Source organism: Anser brachyrhynchus, assembly GCF_964034855.1.
Source record: "Anser brachyrhynchus genome assembly, chromosome: 9".
Classification (NCBI taxonomy): domain Eukaryota; kingdom Metazoa; phylum Chordata; class Aves; order Anseriformes; family Anatidae; genus Anser; species Anser brachyrhynchus.
Window position 1 is genome coordinate 254,543 of NC_137703.1, and position 17,518 is coordinate 272,060.

A 17,518-nucleotide genomic window follows, 5' to 3' on the forward strand; every position below is an offset into this window, starting at 1 on the left:
CAACAGAAATTAATGGCAATGGACTCTGTGCTAACTCTTCTGCTTAGCGAAAATTTTATTAAACAGATTGTAACCAAACCTTTGTGTTAGTGAATTACAAGGGACCACAAAAAGAAACAAGTAGTGGTGGCACTGGGGCATGTTGGAAGTATTACAAGTAAAACTGTAATTGTAACCGACGTCCAAAACAACTACTGTTAAACTGAAACTGAAACTGTAAAATAACATTTCTTTTGCTAAGCGCCAATCATTTAATTTAATGTATGTCTTTTCCACAGAACAGATGCCTTTACCTTTATTAAAAGCACATACAGTTCTCCAGGAAGCATACAGTAAAATCCTCCAAGGAAAAAAAAAAATAATTGAATAAACAAATATGTATCCAGAATTTTAAAATTCATTTTATTTTTCAGGTACAACATCAAAGAAATAAAATAATAATAATAAAAAACAGATTCAAACCCTCATTACAACAGTTTGATCTGATTGCTTTTGATACATACAATCGGTTGCGAGGTACTGTAAATTAATAACAAATATAACACGTCATATAACAAAATGGAAAAAGTAAATAAAAAGTTAAAGTATTAGCATGTACATGGATGCACTATATTAGGAAAGAAGTTTATTTGAACGTTCATGTTTTTCTGTATTCAAAATAGACATTTTAACCCTCTCCTTCCCCCATATAGCATTTGTCTTCAAAAAGCCAAACCCGTTCCCTCCTCAAATTACGTTCTCATGGTATTAATAAAAAACAAACTGTAATTAACGACACTCCATTACTCTGTATCATCAACACTTCTGTATGCCCCCCTCAGTGATGGTCAACAGTGCAGCTACACAGCTGGCACATCTACTGCATTTATTCTACATGTAGATGGCATACATTTAGTGAAGTAACTGTTCAAAACTTGAAATAGTACAGTAAAATATAGTCAACAAAAACTTAAGTTTCAGAAGAATTAAATGTGCTTTGAATAAAAGTTCTACCATAAGCCTGTTTAATGCCAGAAACTGTTTTTAAAAAAGAACTTAAAATAGATTTTGCTGTTGCTGTGCTTCATCTTATACATCTTCTCCATTACAAGAAAGAAAAGCTTACAGTATAAATTATCACTTTTAATTTACCATGATTTGGCTCATGACTGAGTAAAGATCCGACCTAAGATTCTGGTAGTTGCTTTACACTGACAATAATGTTTCACATAGTAGCACCTTCTTGTTGTTTTATTACAGAATATGGAAAACATGGTTTCAGATTTTTTACTTCTTTAACTTTTTGAACCTAGACACCTAACCACTTGAAACACTAATGAAAGAGGAATGGAATTTCCAGCTTTGTAACTCTGATAAACGTATGTGACTTTAACAGAAAACTGTATCAGTTTTCATTGTAAGAGCTGTCACCTCCATTTGATGAGAATCAGTGTAGCCAAACAGAAGCCAGTACAGGCTAGCTAATTCACACCAGATGAAATCTTGACCTGCTTGGAATATGATGTATTATGACAAAACTTAAATTTACAGTAGTACTGACTTACTAGCAAATTAACAAACTGCATTTTCTAAATGTAATCTAATGATGTGCCCTACCAACTGAATCATACTGGAGCACTGATCTGCAGCTATTGTAAATTGTTCTAACACTGATGTCTTTCAGTCTGTTAGGCCAATAATGCAGTGCTGAAGAGCTGGCCTTACAAGTTGGCACCACAATCAGATGCCAAAACATCTCCAATTCTTTCACCACAATCTTTCATACAGTGAGTTATGCCAAAGAACAAAGCAATTTTTCACTGCGGCTGACAACCTGAAGAAATCCTTAAAAGAGAATAATCATAACTACAGCAACATTGGTCAGCCCTGCCCGGTCCCTTGTTTGTGGAAAAGAAATTTCTGTTACCTCAACAGCACTAGCAGAAGTTAAAAAAGAAACAAAACCAACCAACAAACAAATGAACAAACAAAGAAGACCCACTGAAAGAATGAAAGAAACACAGTGACCATTCAGAAATTAAATTCTGTGCACACACATCTCTGCTATCACGTTGCATTTTATATTTAAAAATATATATATATACAAAAAGAGCTACTTTTCATTATGTAATATAACTCCATGACTGTAGGATGTTGCGTTCCCTCTCCTTTTTCTAAATTTTGGTGTGAGCATTTTAGGTTTCAACTTTCGGTATAATGTACACCCATCAGTTGGTCATTTGCAAGGTAGTTTACTGTACCGAGTTCTACCATGTCTTCTACTGAATGCTGGTGACTTGTTTTCTGTGTATCCCATTTTGCAGTGACCCTTCCCAATATGGATCAAATTTTGTTACATAATCATTCTACTTCCAAGCCTTCTCATGCTCCCATAACTTCATCTCTGACCTTTTCACCTACATTCATCCCACCAGATGGAAAAAAGTCTTTAGCGATCAATACACTAGCTCATTGGTAATATCTTACAAAGTGTTGTTAGATCTGAAAAACACACATTTACACTGAGTGCTACATCTCTTCCTCTCTCTACACAGCCTAGATTAAGCTCAGAGAAAAGTTTTCACGCCTTTCATAAAAAGACATTTTTCAATATAAAAAGCTTAAATTCATAGATTATAAATAGTATATCCTCAAAATATTTAAGAATTTTAGGACTTCATTTGCATTTCAGGGGAACTGGATGCTTAATGTCCTTGATGCCTTCTCAGTCCCAAACCTCTGAGAAAGAAGTATTTGTAGGATATACAATAGGTAGAAGTGCAAAGAGAACATTATGCCTTGTGTCCTGTACACCAATTACAGTAACTGAAAGACTTAAGAACTATGCAACTTTACAAGACAAGTAACGATACTGCTTAGCTTTGCCCTAATAAAGTTACCATCTTTCTTCATGTATACAACTACATGTACAGTTCGACATTGTCAGTTAAACACATTACTGAAAACAGTATGAGCAAACACTTTTTCCCACTACATATGATATTACCAAGTTGTGCCACATTTTTCTGTCTTGATTTCAACAGCAGGTTTTTGCATTATTTGCCAGATTTTTATACATAAAAATTGTTTGTTCATGTGTTAAATTACAAAATTGTAGTGTTTAATATAATCAACATCAAAATCTAAGATCCATTAAAATTGCTTGTTTGTAACACATTATTTTAAAAAGTCTGCAGTTAGTACCAGTCTGGTTTATTTTACAACACTATAGCAGTGTGAAACTGTTGCTGAACAATCCTGGTACTTTAAAAATGTAAGCATATTTACTATCTGAAAACTATACAGTAATATACTGAAAAAAAAATAAACTGCAATAGTACTGTTTGTGCCTTTACAAATATATAATGAGAATTGCTATGGCTGATACGGATCAGATTTAATCTATAGTCCACACAGCACAGTTTTGCTAATAATAAAAAAATATTTTTAAAGCTTAGGGAAGTTGATAAAAAAGCCTCTGATAGTATTGTCATAAATATAGTAATAAAACTGCTTACATGGTCTGTTGCTGTGCTGGTTTTCTGAACCAAGTGACCTAGTAGTTAGCTTTTGTGATTCATTAAGGGCTTGTGATGTTAATCAATACCTAGAAGATCAGTCACAGACATGCACAAATGACACCAAATTTCTGTCCTTAAAGTGAAACATTTCTGCCTGATCTGAAAAGTAAAAGAATTATACAAATGTGTAAACTTGTGTGTGCTCTTCTGAAGAGGAAGAAATATATATTTATATATGTGTATCTATATATGTATTTTACATTTAAGTTAGTGTCAATCAAATCCAGGCAGAGATTAAACTAACAAAAGTCATTAAGGCAGTAATCTCTGAGGATTTTGAGATATTCTACCTCTATCTAAAGAGGAAAAAGAAACTCTGAATTACATTATAGGCTGAATCAGCATTGAATAATGGATGACTACAGCCATGTAAGGAAGGGCTCATTTTTGTTGAGTACTGACTCCACATCGTTCAGAATAGGGATCAAGTCTTCTGACTCTAATGTCCCAAGATCAACATTTGTTCCTGGAAGACAGTCGAGGAAATCAGGGAAACGTGTTTGTTGTGTATTTATGTTCATCGTTGTCTGTGCTATAGTTTCTCCTGGGAAAAGTAAAGAAGAATTTTTATACCAAACTCTTCTTAGAAGTAATTTAAAACAACACACTTGATACAAAAATTAGCGTCCCTGTTTCCCATAAGCATTTAAAATAATGTCTATCCTCTACAAACGTTACCTTAAAAAATTATACAATTATAAAACATTACTAGCTATAACAAGACATTATTAATATCATTATACTTCAAGGTAAATCAGGTTATTCTACCTGTATCCATCTCATCTACGTTGCTGAGGAAATCTTCAGGTGTTGTTGGTATACTGTAGCACCCTAATCCCAAACCACTGTCTGTACTCTGTTCCCTGGAATGGTATGGCCCACTATAAATAGAAACAGAAATTGCTTTAGAGAGACAACTTTAAAAGTGTAGATTGTGTAATAAAGAGGACGTGAACTTGCCTGTTCAAGAAGGGATCAGATCCATTATTTGTAATAGGTCTCATGTCTTGTGTCATGGCTGCTGTGCTCACAGCTGTCTGAACTGGGGTCATGTTTTCTGAGTCCATGGGAAGTTGCCTGCACAGTGCAGCTTCCTGAAAAGGCAAATAAATAAAAGAGAAGGCTTATTCCAACAGCTCAGAATCACTGCAGTCTCACAAAAGAGAACATGCAATATATATACATCTTTTTATTCAGGGAAGTAATTCTAAACAATATAACTGATGACACCTGGCCACAGAGATAATAGCTACAAAGTCAAATTACCCATGTTGTAATTTAGGACAACTTGTATGTTGCCCCAGCATAAACACTGATAGGTATGCACATTACCACCGATTATTAATTGCCTGTCCACACTTCAAGGGCCAGCTAAATCCAATTGAGGGTTTTCACGTGTCTACTAGAGCTGTGCAACATTCAAATGACAATTTCAGTTTGCTTTTCAGTGAGGTTAACTACTCTAGGAGCTGGAGTAGGAATAATAAAACAATTTAAAACATCAAATTTAATCTCTCATGTGTCTCTTCTAACATCTTACCTTAAGTGAAACTGCTCTCAGTATAAACTGCTGGGCAAGAGTTAGAATTATGAAATCACAGAATATCCCAAGTTGGAAGGGACCTACAAGGGTAGCTGAGTCCAATTCTTGGCTCCACACAGGACTAAGTAAAAATTAAACCCCATTTCTGAGGGCGTTGTCAAATGCTTCCTGAACTCCAGCAGGCTCCGTGCTGTGACCTGGTCCCTGGGGAACCTGTTCTCGTGCCCAACTACCCTCTCAGTGAAGAACCTTTTCCTGATATCCAGCCTGACCCTCCCCTGTCCCAGCTCCGTGCCATTCCCTCGGGCCCTGTCAGTGTCCCCAGAGAGCAGAGCTCAGCGCCTGCCCCTCTGCTCCCCTTGTGAGGGAGCTGCAGGCCGCCACAAGGCCTGCTCCCCTCAGTCTCCTCTTCTCTGGACTGAACAAATCAAGGGACCTCAGCCACTCCTCATACATCTTGCCCTCCAGACCCTTCGCTATCTTTGTTGCCCTTCTGATGACAAACTAGATGACATAATTTGCTAGATACCAAAGCAGAATAATCCAAGTTGCAACCATAAAGTACTTATCAGATTAGAAGAAAACCACTGCAACCAAGAGTTTAATCCAATAATGAACCCTCTGCCTAATAATATCTGCCTAATGATCTGTCTCTTGTATACTGTCTTAAAGATGACAAATGAGCAATTAGAGCCAAAGGAAACTTTTTTCAACACTTCCTGAAAGATAAATCCTCCTTGTTGTATCTCCATGAAACAACCATGACATCTAGTGGTACAGAGTTCTAATACAAATGTTGTTTGGCTCCACAGAGATGTTCCGAACATCCCAAGACCTTAAAAATACTGAAGCTGTATCAGTAAACCTATTTCACTCAACCTAATTATTATTACATATTTTTATGAAATAAGGAAAATAAATATTTTATTTAAAGTGTAGTAGAAAACCTTTCTATGCTGAATCAGTCACTCAATCATTCTCCCAAATACAGAAAAATAAACAATTTTTTGAGGCTAGAATGTGAAGTTTTACTATGTTTGCAATTATTTGTTCACTAAGGAGGACCAGTCTGGTCTCTGCATGAATAATGCAACCATTATTCATTGGGAACTAAAATCTATTGGTGCCCATTATCATAATGCTTCATTTATTATCAAACTGCCAGTAACTCACTGATAAATAGTAATCTCCATTAGATTATGTAATTATTTAATAAATGCTAAGAATACACAGACTGAATAGTTTTAATAGTTTACGCATGATAGCTTATGTATGTCAGTTTCCCAAATGACAATTCTACATTGTCAATTAATAGTGATGTTTCTACTTGTAATTAAACCAGCTGGAGTCTGTGAAAATATACAAATCTCAGAAAGTGGGCAGACCTGCTTTTTTAACTGTCTACATGAAGATGGTGAAAATACTTTTTTAAATATAAAAAGTAAATAGCAACTGCAACAACACAAGCAAAACTAACAATTAGCAAGACAGAGAGAAAGAAATAGAGAAAGACAGAAAGAAAGAAATACAGAAAGATACAGGAAGAAAGATGAAAGGAAGACAGTGAAAATGATGCAGGACATACTTTGCTAAGATTTTTTTTTTGTTAAAAGTCCAATCTAGAGATGAAGTTAATGTCTTTAATACTTAGGCATTGCATTTTCAAATCTTACTGGACAGAGTTCCACACTAATAAAGGTAAGAACGGAACAAAAAGAAGAAATAAAAGCCTTTCCCCTGGTTTGACAATATGTAAAATACGTGTTTGTTACCACTTGTCTGTCATTTCTAAAAATCAAATGCTATTACTAAAAATAAAGTAATAGAGAACATCTTGGTCAAGATCCAAGTATTTGTCTCTTTCAGAATATATTGACTAAGTCCTTATTTGATGGAAATGATTATTCTTTTCTACCCAGCATGTTAGTGCACTGAAAAAACTGCTCTAATACCACCTTTTTTTACTGTAAGGGTTATCAAACATTAGAATGGGTTGCCTAGAGAAGTTGTAGAGTCTCTATCCTTAGAGATATTCAGATCCTGACTGGACACAGCCCAGAGCAACCTGCAGTAGTTGATGTTACTTTGAGCAGGGGAATTGCACTAGATGATCTCCAGAGATCCCTTCAAACCTCAACGATCCTCTGATTCTATAAAAGAAAGAGTGACCATGTGCATACATATATTTATCTCTTTAAGATTTTGCTCTTCCGCTTTGGACACTCTTAGTATTTTCTTGCCAGCTATCATGGCATTTATTCAGTTATCAGGTTGAAATTCAATTGTAGTCCTCAATACAATTGCACAGAATCGAACATAAGCCCAAAAACCTCTTGCCTGTAGGAGGTTGTTGAAAATCTTTTCTGTAGCCAGCAACTTCTCAATGGATCATACAGTACAAATCAGTGTCTCAACCCGGTGGGAACTGTGTGTGTGTTGGGGTTGGGCTGGGGAGGGGGGGGGGAGCTTGTTAAGGTCCCTGCTCACAAAAAAACAAAAAACTGAACCAACAATATACTGATCAGCAAAATATTAAAGCTGCAACAACCCAACAAACAAACAAGAACCTCTCTCCCAGTATTCTGACCTCATAAAGGCATGTCAAAATGCTTTGACAGTGGTTATTCGCAAAATCTTTAAAAACTTCAAAGCACTGCAGTGTATTGAATTATTTACTGCCTCCAAACACAGTTCTGATGTAGACCCCTTCTAGGCTGTGTGCCAGGTGAGTCTAGAAATTCATTGTGACGTTTCCTGGAACCCTCCTCGGCAGAATTGAACTGAGCTCTACACTCACGGCACGGTGTCTGAAGTGAGTTTACGTTGCCAATCACTGTAATTCCTTTTCTGCCAGCCCTCACACTTATGGCAGAAAGTAAAATACCCAGGTATCACCTGTGCCATCAATGATTCAGACTATGGGCCAACCAGTGAGGTGGAAAGAGTGCAGCAGGGAAATTTTCTGTCCAGGCTGTAGCATCCAAGTGACCTTCTACTCTTCAGCCACAAAACAGTGATCAATTTTCATCTGTGTCCCCACACACCAATCCTTCTACAGCTGCTTTTGAGCCCCTGTACCTTTCCAAACACGCATTTATGGAATAGGACCAGGGGATTAGAAAGCAACCTATGAGAAGCGTTGCCTTTTTGTGACTATCCTTGCCCTTCCAGACAAGCTGAAAGATGGCATTTGTACACGCAGAGAAGAGCGCTTGGATATCTTTCCTGTATGACACTTTCAGAGATTTTTTACTGAAATCAACTCTAGTTACTTCCACTTCCAAGAAGGCTCTTGGGCAGCAAGCAGACTTCTTCCATTTCTTTTGGAAAGCTGAGAAAAACAAACCAGTAAGAAAGAAAACTCTTTCCGGAATGACAAAACTGAGCAAAGAAACTTTTAAATGGAAGTTGAGTCATACTGGCTTTCTGAAACACGACGCCCTTCCTGCATGCACTGAGTTTGCTGTTCTAGTGACATTACCAACTAATGCAGAGAAGGACAAAGCGGTAAACAAATCCCCTAAGCAGAGTGCCTCCAGAACCACATGCTCCTTCAGGCTGGGTGTGCTGCTCCACCCGAGCAGCTGCAGCCAGGAGTGGCTACAGGGAGCCAGCAGCTGCTGCCAGGCTGAAATCGGATTTGTTAAAGGCCGGAAAAATTCCTCCCCTCTTGCTCAAGCTCTCTGCACCTCCTTGGAGTCGCCCAGCAGCAGTGTGCACTTATAGTCAGCATTCCTCCCTTAGATAGGCCACACTAAAAAAGCAAAAACAGTAGCGAAGGGTCCAACTCCAGAGTGATTTGCTACATTCTTCTCAGATGCCAGGGTTCACTGCTATTCAGGCTAATGGCAGGAAGTGTACAAAGTTCTGTTGCAAAGGATAGATTTTACATCTTACCTTCCTTGAGCAGCAAATATGTTGCCTCCAAGAATCTAAACCAGTTCTGAAAATTTTAGTAATGCAAAGTGATACTGTCCTGCTTTATATAATGTGTATCTTAAACAAAGAGCATCGGTGCAGGGTGCTACACCGCATAATAAGTTGAAGACTTCATTAAGCACAGCACAGCTGCATAATGTTGTGCATGTATTAGTTTCAAAGTAAAACAGTCAGCAGGGCAGGGAAACCAGCCCTTGTGTTAATGGTTCAACAGTTCTGAAGCTTAATTTGCTCTTGCCCTGGAGCAAAAACAGGGCCAAAGAAAGTAGAAATAGCTGGCTGCATTATTAGCATGATGACAATATGACTAAACTCAGAGCAGATTAGGCCCACTCTCTTCCCACGGCCAGTACTATTATGTTCTGAGCTCTTGATAGTAAAGAATGTATGCGCAAGACTTGGGATTACTGATCAGGTCAGAGAACACCACCTTGAATGTAGTTACTCTGCACACACAGGTGATATAATATAATGCAGTTCCAAGAAATTAAGGTAAATGGAAATTGAACATGGGCACAAGACATTGGTGTCGGCACAGTTTTTAGACTCAGGTCTGAACCATAAAAGTCAAATTCAGCCCTGAGACAAGTAGATAAAAAATTTCAGAGCCATTAATGGACTTGTATCTGCCTTTCACATGCCTCTTCAGCAAGAGCACTGAGCACACGCTTAACTTTGAGCACGTACAAATATTCACCAAAGATGCTGGGAATAATCACATGCAAAAATAGGTGTTTCCTCAGGATTTATAAAAGGAACATAATTTTATTTATTTTCTTTTTTTTCTTATTTTCAAATGCAGTTAGATAGTGCTGTATGGATTCAAAAGCTATAAATGAATTTTTGTTAATTTTGTTAAAGAGAATTTCTTTAAGTTCTTATACATACATTTAGAGGAAGAAGGTAAAAGTAAAAATATAAATGTTGCAAATATATTTTTGTAAACTGTTTTTACAAATATTCTCACTAAAATTTTTGCAATTCTGACTTTTTTTTTCTTTCCCTTTTTTTTTTTTTTCAGAGAGGAAACCAAAACACTGGTCACTAATTCAAGGTTTTCATGACTGCTGCTTCTAAAATAAAACAAATTATTTGTGAGTATATTTCCCTTTTGATAAATCTGCTCTGATCATCCAGATCTCTATTTCACACCCACAAAGTGGGTATGTCCCCCTTTCTTTGCTACCCTACAGTGCCTTCTAGAGGTCATTTAGATGTTCCAGTTTGTTTTCAACACTGATATATTTTTTCTCACTCATTCTCCTCCAACTTGTCAGAAAAAGAGTGAGCATCACTCTTCACTTACTTGTGGCTACCCATCCTTTACACAGACTCTGCTACTCTCCCTTAAAGGTCATCTAAGTGTGAGGATTTTTCTTACGTTTCTTTTTGCATTTTACAGAAGTCACTAGCATTTCCAAAAATTACAGCAACTTAAGGTACTCTAACACATCAGAAAAGTTCAACCTATTGGCATCTTTAACCTGGTCACAAACATGCTTTTACCTGCTGCCAAGACCGGTCACACTGTATTTGTAAATACAGTATAAACAACTGTTACCCTGAAATGACCCAAAGGCAAAAGAGCTGCAGACATGAAATAGTAATTCCACAGAATTATTAATTTCATAGACGCTGTCACTAAGGACGGGTGACCAGGAAGGAATACAGAGACTTTGTCCAAGCATGTAAATAGGACATCAGGAAAGCTAAAGCCCAGTTAGAATTGAATCTGTCCAGGGATGTAAAAGACAACAAAGAAGGGCTTTACATATGTGACAAAAGGAAGACCAAAGGAAATACGGGCCCACTGCTGAATTAAACTGGCCACCCAGTTACAGAGGACCTGAGTAAAGTGAGCTACTGAACGCCTTCTTCGGCTCAGTCATTACCAGAATGACTGGCCTTCAGGAATCCCAGGTCCCGGAGACCAGGCGAAAAGACTGAAGCAAGGCAGATGTACCCTTGGTGGAAGAGGACCAGGTCAGGGAATATTTATGCACGCTGGACATACTAAGTCCATGGGCCCTGAGAGGATGTAGCCATGAGTGTTGAGGGAGCTGGCAGATGTCATTGTGAGGCCACTCTTGATAAGCTTTGATCAAACATGGTGACTGGGAGAAGTGGCTAAAGACTGGAGGAAAGCAAATGTCTCTCCTAACATCAACAAGAGCAAGAAGAAGGACCCAGGAAACTACAGACTGGTCAGCCTTGCCTTGATCGTTGAGAAGATGACGGAGCAGCTAATCCTGGATAACATTTCCAGGCACAAGAAAATCATCAGGAGTTGTCAGCATGGATTCCCCAAGAGGGTTATGCTTGACCAACTTGATAAACAACTATGATTATGTGACTGGCATGGGAGAGAAGGCGAGAACAGTGAATATTGTATACCTAGGCTTCAGGAAGGCTTTTGACACTGTCCCCTATATTTTCCTCACAGAGAGGCTGTTAATGTGTGGGCTGGATGAGGTCAGGTTTGAAAACTACCTGAATGGCTGAGCCCAGAGAGTGGTGACCAGTGGCATGATGTCTAGTCAGAGGCCAATTTGTGATTCTGTAATTTTGTGAAAGTCACCATTTTCAAAGCTACTTGGACCTGTAATTGTAGCATTTACAAGGTCACTGGCCATAATGGTGATATCCTTGATAAAATTTACTTAGTTCACATTGTTCCTAATGGAAACAGGTTATTTATTTTCTCTAAGGAAGCTGATTAATATACTGTGCAAAGCACAATATCATCAGTAGTGTGCTCCCTAGCAGAAAAAAAAAAACACACTGTTTATTTCCTTAAGGCAGTGTGAAGGAAACTACCTATCTATTTTATACAATATGAGTCATTATACAGAGCTAAAACTTATGAAATAGAAAAATAAACAAAACATCTACTGAAACACATCTCTGAAAAGTCTGCAAAATTGAGGTACTCATGTAATATATGAATGTGCTTTTATTTCAATTAAAGGTAATGGTTGCAAATTATAAAACTGGGATCAGATTCAAGAACAATCCCCTATGTTCTGCCTTATCTTCAATGAAGCATGAACATGGTATTTTACGGAAATCAAAGCAGACTGAGAAATAATCAGTGATAGTTGCTCTAGATTTATAAACAGCCGTTAAACAGAATTTGGTCTTTACATTGCTATCACAGTGAGTAAGAAACAGTTCAGGTCTGTGACTTGAGTCTCTTTCCTTATACTTCATTTTCCGAGAACTGCTATATGACTATATTCTTCACAGAGAGGGTGGTTGCACACTGGAACAGGCTCCCCAGGGAAGTGGTCACTGCACCGAGCCTGTCTGAATTTAAGAAGAGATTGGACTGTGCACTTAGTCACATGGTCTGAACTTTTGGGTAGACCTGTGCGGTATCAAGAGTTGGACTTGATGATCCTTAAGGGTCCCTTCCAACTCAGGATATTCTATGATTCTATGATTCTATGATTCTATGACATTTTGTGCTCTGCTCAATGCTCGTTGAGAGAAAAAATGAAATGTTCTCTGTTCATAAAGACTCTATTTATATTAGTTTTCTGGTTATCCTTACCTAAAGCAACGTTTAACCTCGACATAAATTAACAATGCTACTAATTGTACCCGGTAAAAATTTGGATGCATCGAACCAAAAGCTCTTGAACAGAATAGAAGTGTATCCTTGGTGTTACCTGTCGCAGTAACTCCTCCTGACGCATTCTAATTCGCTCCCTCTCCATTTGGATTCTCTGGAGCCTCAACTTCTGCTGCTGCTGCTGCTGTGTGGTCAGTGCATTGGGCATGTTCAACAGCCCTGGCTGTGAGGTCTGGGGAGGACGACTTTGCTGTGAGATGGCTGTGCTGGGTGTTATTTGGTGCTGGTGATTCATAACTGTAGAAAAGAAAAGAAATCAGGTCTGATTAAGAACGATTATACTTTAAGGTAACAGAATGCCTAGGACACATGTTGCTCATCTACAGTGAGTATAGCATTATTAGAATTATTTATTTCTAATGACTGAGAGAACTACTCTACCTGGCAAGATCTGATACTAGTAATTGCTTAATAAATAATCTGAAATATTTTATATGTGTATAGAACATAAATACTTATGATACAACAAGTATTTAAAGTCATCTTTTGAGTAATCTGATCCAGTGGAAGTTGTCCCTGCTCATGGAAGGGAGGTTAGAACTGGGCAATCGTTAAGGTCCCTTTTAACTCAAACTATTCTATGATTCTATGATCCTGGTATGTTCAAATATTTACCTAATGATAGGTAGTAAATGATATGCAAACTTTTTAATTGAAAACTTCTCTATAAATGTGTGCCTATAACATGCAGTGAGCTAGCTACATGTTTTTGGTAATCATGCCACAAAGCCAAAATAATCAACTGGCACTTTCAACAGGAGTTATCACTTGTCCATGGAAACAGAAACACCCCATCTCTCTAGAGATGTTTCCCTATTTGTGGTGGAAAAAAACAGGAGGAAAATGAGACAAAGCAGGGTAGCTGCACAGCCTCTTTTGTATCTCCATTTTATTGATAGTATGTGACAATGGATAGTATTGGTAGAAAGAAAAGCAAGTTACTCTAAGAGTTACGTTTGATTGGACCTCCATTTTATTTTTGAGTAAAATACATCAGTTCTCAGCAATGCAATACCTTCTGTGAACCATAGAATGAACAGTTCTTCTTTTCCTCCTCCACATTTCCAGTAAAAAATACATACAGTGCCCAAAGCCAGTCTGGATAACAAGTGGTAGCCACATACTGCATTAAAATTGACATTTTTGCAAGGATTCTTTCACTAGTGAGGCAATAGTATAATTAACAAAGCTCTTCTCTTTTAACAAGAACATCCCAGATACTAAAATACTTCCTAAAAAAGGTACAATGTCTTTCCTTCCAAAGGACTATGATTTGTATCTTCCTTTTTGTCTTTCACTCATTGCTCTTACCATATGAAAACAGAAATCTCAACTCAGTTCTCTGCTTCTCAGACCTGGATATTTATGTTGTGCACATCACTGACCTTGAAGGATACGGTACAGCAAGCCCTCTTGAAAGTGTGCATTGAAAGAAACGGGTTGATGATTTTAAAGCCTGGATCAAATATATGATACCCATACAATGCAAAATGTTGATCCTAAGTCACCCTGCTAGTCCCAAGTTAAAAATTAAAAAAAAAAAAAAGAAACAAAAAAAAAGAGAGAAGTTGACTTCTTGCTAGTCAGCTTTTTGCCAAATCGGGTGTTGTTTGTTTTTCTGCAATTGGAATAAAGCAGGTACACAGGCACTGGGCCAGCATAAACTTTGCCTTGCTTCATTTGACAAATTTATTGACGTGCTCACATAGATCTGAACTGAGTTTTAACTTCTGGGTGATCCAGCATCACATAGGTCCAGCACTATGGAACCACTTGGGAGTGCAGCTGCATGATATTTTAGCTTCAGAAGCAAATTCAGCTCAAGAAATAATCCAAGCTAAAAGCAGCTCTGCCGCAATATAACCTTCTTACTGATTCAATGTATGTGTGGCCCACAAACAGCTGCATCCACACAAATGACATCACGCTTCCACATGAAACCTGCTATCTGCTATCTGCAACTGCTATCACCTCTTGCACATTCAGCTGCTTCCTCCTCCCCTTGTTATCCTTTTTCTGGGCTGGCAAAAGCATTTTTGTGGCCACACAGCAAAATAGAATTTGCTTGGAGACAAAAAGAAGGTATTTTCTGGCTAAATCAGTTCCTAGCAAAAGTCACTGGGTAGTCACGAAAATGCTTATGCTCAACCAACGTAAGAGTGCAGGTGGCAAAAATAAGATGGTCACAGGGAAGAGGGACAACTGACAGAGCCAGCACTGATTAGTAACTTTTCTGTGGCAAAACCCCCCAAAGGCTAGCACACTGCAGCACTGAGAGGAAAAGGTAGGAATGAAAGCTGGATGCAGGAATCAAACCACTTTTGTAATGGGAAAACAATACATGGAAGCACACTTTGAGACATAATGGGTTTAGTCTTATTCTCATTAAAATAAATAAGAAATATTGTGAGTAGAATTATATAAATTATGTCAGTGTAAATCTGGTGTTAAATTTCCAGTACCATAAGCACTTAGGGATTTAACTCTTCTTGCATGCATAAGCATGTGTTTAAATTTTTGGCATGTCAATGGTTGAGTGACAGGACAACCATGCTCAGAATCCAGGCTGGCTGATGGAGAATCACAATGTAGTAAGTTCTCCATAAGAAAACTGTTTCCATCTAAGTAGTACATACAAATGATAGAATCATGCAAAATTAAGTAAAGATTAATAGCCTGTATGGTGTGTCAGAGCTAGAGCCTGAGTTGTCATGGCTACTTGTCTTGGCTATCTGATGTCTTTGCTGCAACCCTAACTCTTAGAGTAACTTATTTTTCTTTCAACCAATACTATCCATTGTCATATACTATCAAGGAATTACAGGAAGTTTAGTACAATGAATAAAGCATTCCCACACTTGACATTAGGAGTGTAGAAATTAAATTACACTGAATTGTCTACAAGTTAAGTATGCCATTAAGTGTGTGATCATATTTCTAAGAAACAACAAAAATCCATTCTACTTCCAAGAAAAGGGACTTACATCATCTGTGTTTGATAAAGCTACAGCTATGGGAGTTTTTTAGAAGTTTCAGTACAGGAGATATATAGAAGGCAAAGGACTAGGTAGGAGCGATCCTCAGCCAACTCCACCACCTGCATTATTTGGCAATGCTCCTGTTTCTGTCAGTGCCTTTCTTCTCAAAGGTTTGTAGGTCTAAGAACTCTGGACATAGGTCCAGAGAGAAACAGCTCTGTTCAAAACTGCCACTAATTGGAATGACTTCTAAAAAGCCATTGAGTTGAGTAATAGGGACAAATTCACCAGATGTCATTTGAACCTGCTGACACTGCATTTTTCTGCAGCATATGCTGCTTCAAGAAAAAAGGGGATTCAGGTAACTCTTCATTCACTTTCAATACCAGACACCTACCTTAGCAGCAGACGAAACCTTATGAATAGACTCAGAAACAGCAAGTATAGAGAAGTCATGTGTCTGTGCTTTCAAATGAGTACAGATAGTTTTGTCAAGGTATCTCCTAAACTACATGTATGACAAAGTCTATCTTAAAATGTAGCATTAAATTGATACAGTGATAAAATCACTTTTCTTTTTGTTTTTTCAAAACCAGTTAATAAATGCACAGATGTTAAGGCCCAGGTTTTGATCTTATTAGCCACATAACAGCACTGTGCCACTTGAATTATTCTTGAGTGCATCACGATCATGTTCCATAGGCAAATTTAGGACCCAGGTGGTCTACTTTTGCAAAGACAGATCTAGTTTGTGTGTGTGTGCATGGACACATAATGCAAATTAATCTAACCTAGTTCAAAACAAATATTAACTGGAAATAAAAATAGTGTAAAACTGAAACTGTTATGCAACTCATTATAGAAAAAAAAATGGAACTAAAATCTGGGACATTCCGCAACACTCTCCACAGCAACTGCTTCATTCAGCTGTTCTAAAAATATATCTGAAGGGTCAAAATGTTACTTGTACAGTAATAAAACAGCTGAGTCTGGGAATGAACTGATGTGTAATTAAATAACAGCAGGTTTGCAAGTGTTCTGCTTCAGTTCAACTGAAAGGCAATATACATTGTTATGAACAAGCCTTTAATGTGTTAGGTTTTAGAGCTTTTCTATACCAGCAGTTCAAATGCTATGGCATGTGGAATGTGTCTTCTGTAAAACAGCCTGTACAAATGGTCTTCCACACTTCTGGAAAGCACTGCTCATTACCTTCTTGGGGGCTACTGAAGCCTGGGTTATCTGAGATGCAACATACCATCTTCAAGTTGAAGCAATTCCACAGGATAAACCATGAGGGCAAAGCCATGCTGTGCATGGAAGTTGAAGAGCTTGCTCCCATCCTTCTCTGTCAATAGCCTTTGGTCATAAACTCCATATAGTTTGTGGACTGGCAAATGCCCAGCAGGCAGCAGAAAATCCTTTATATGTGTCATGTGTCCCAACTCACTCAGTTCCTTGCCATACTCCTCACTGTGCAGGAAACCAGTTGATTCACTGTCCTCACACTGGTAGAAATTCTCGAGCTTGAGTTTGTGTGTGAATATGCACACAGGCTTACTTGCATGTGACTGAGGTGTGTGTGACACTAACCAATGATCTCTCCAGAATGTTTGTTCTCCAGAAAGAATGTTTTGCAGAATGTAGTCTTAAGGGTACAGGGTACAAGAAAAAAGTTCAAAAAGCTGTTTCCTGCAGAACAGTCTTGTTGCTGCAATTGTGCTAGACAATACTCTGCAAACATAGATTTTATATATATACATTGATAAAGACTTCACTTTGTACACAGAGCTGAACACAAAAGACAACAATGAGTAAACAGAGAAAAGATGTTATGTTGCTGGGAAAACTGTACAAAAATGAC

The 17,518-nt window shown here is 37.8% G+C and overlaps 1 protein-coding gene across 1 annotated transcript in view; it reads right to left on the reverse strand.

Moving 5' to 3' along the window:
- Nucleotides 1-381: 381 nt before the first annotated feature.
- Nucleotides 382-17,518, reverse strand: part of WWTR1 (WW domain containing transcription regulator 1) — a 70,445-nt gene continuing 53,308 nt past the window's right edge. The window contains exons 3-6 of the mRNA XM_080604276.1: nt 12,714-12,913; nt 4,521-4,654; nt 4,329-4,441; nt 382-4,104 (exon numbers count right to left, since the gene is read on the reverse strand). Of these exons, the coding sequence (XP_080460402.1) occupies nt 3,920-4,104; nt 4,329-4,441; nt 4,521-4,654; nt 12,714-12,913 (632 nt within the window). The 3' untranslated portion in view covers nt 382-3,919. The remainder of the gene's footprint in view (nt 4,105-4,328; nt 4,442-4,520; nt 4,655-12,713; nt 12,914-17,518) is intronic.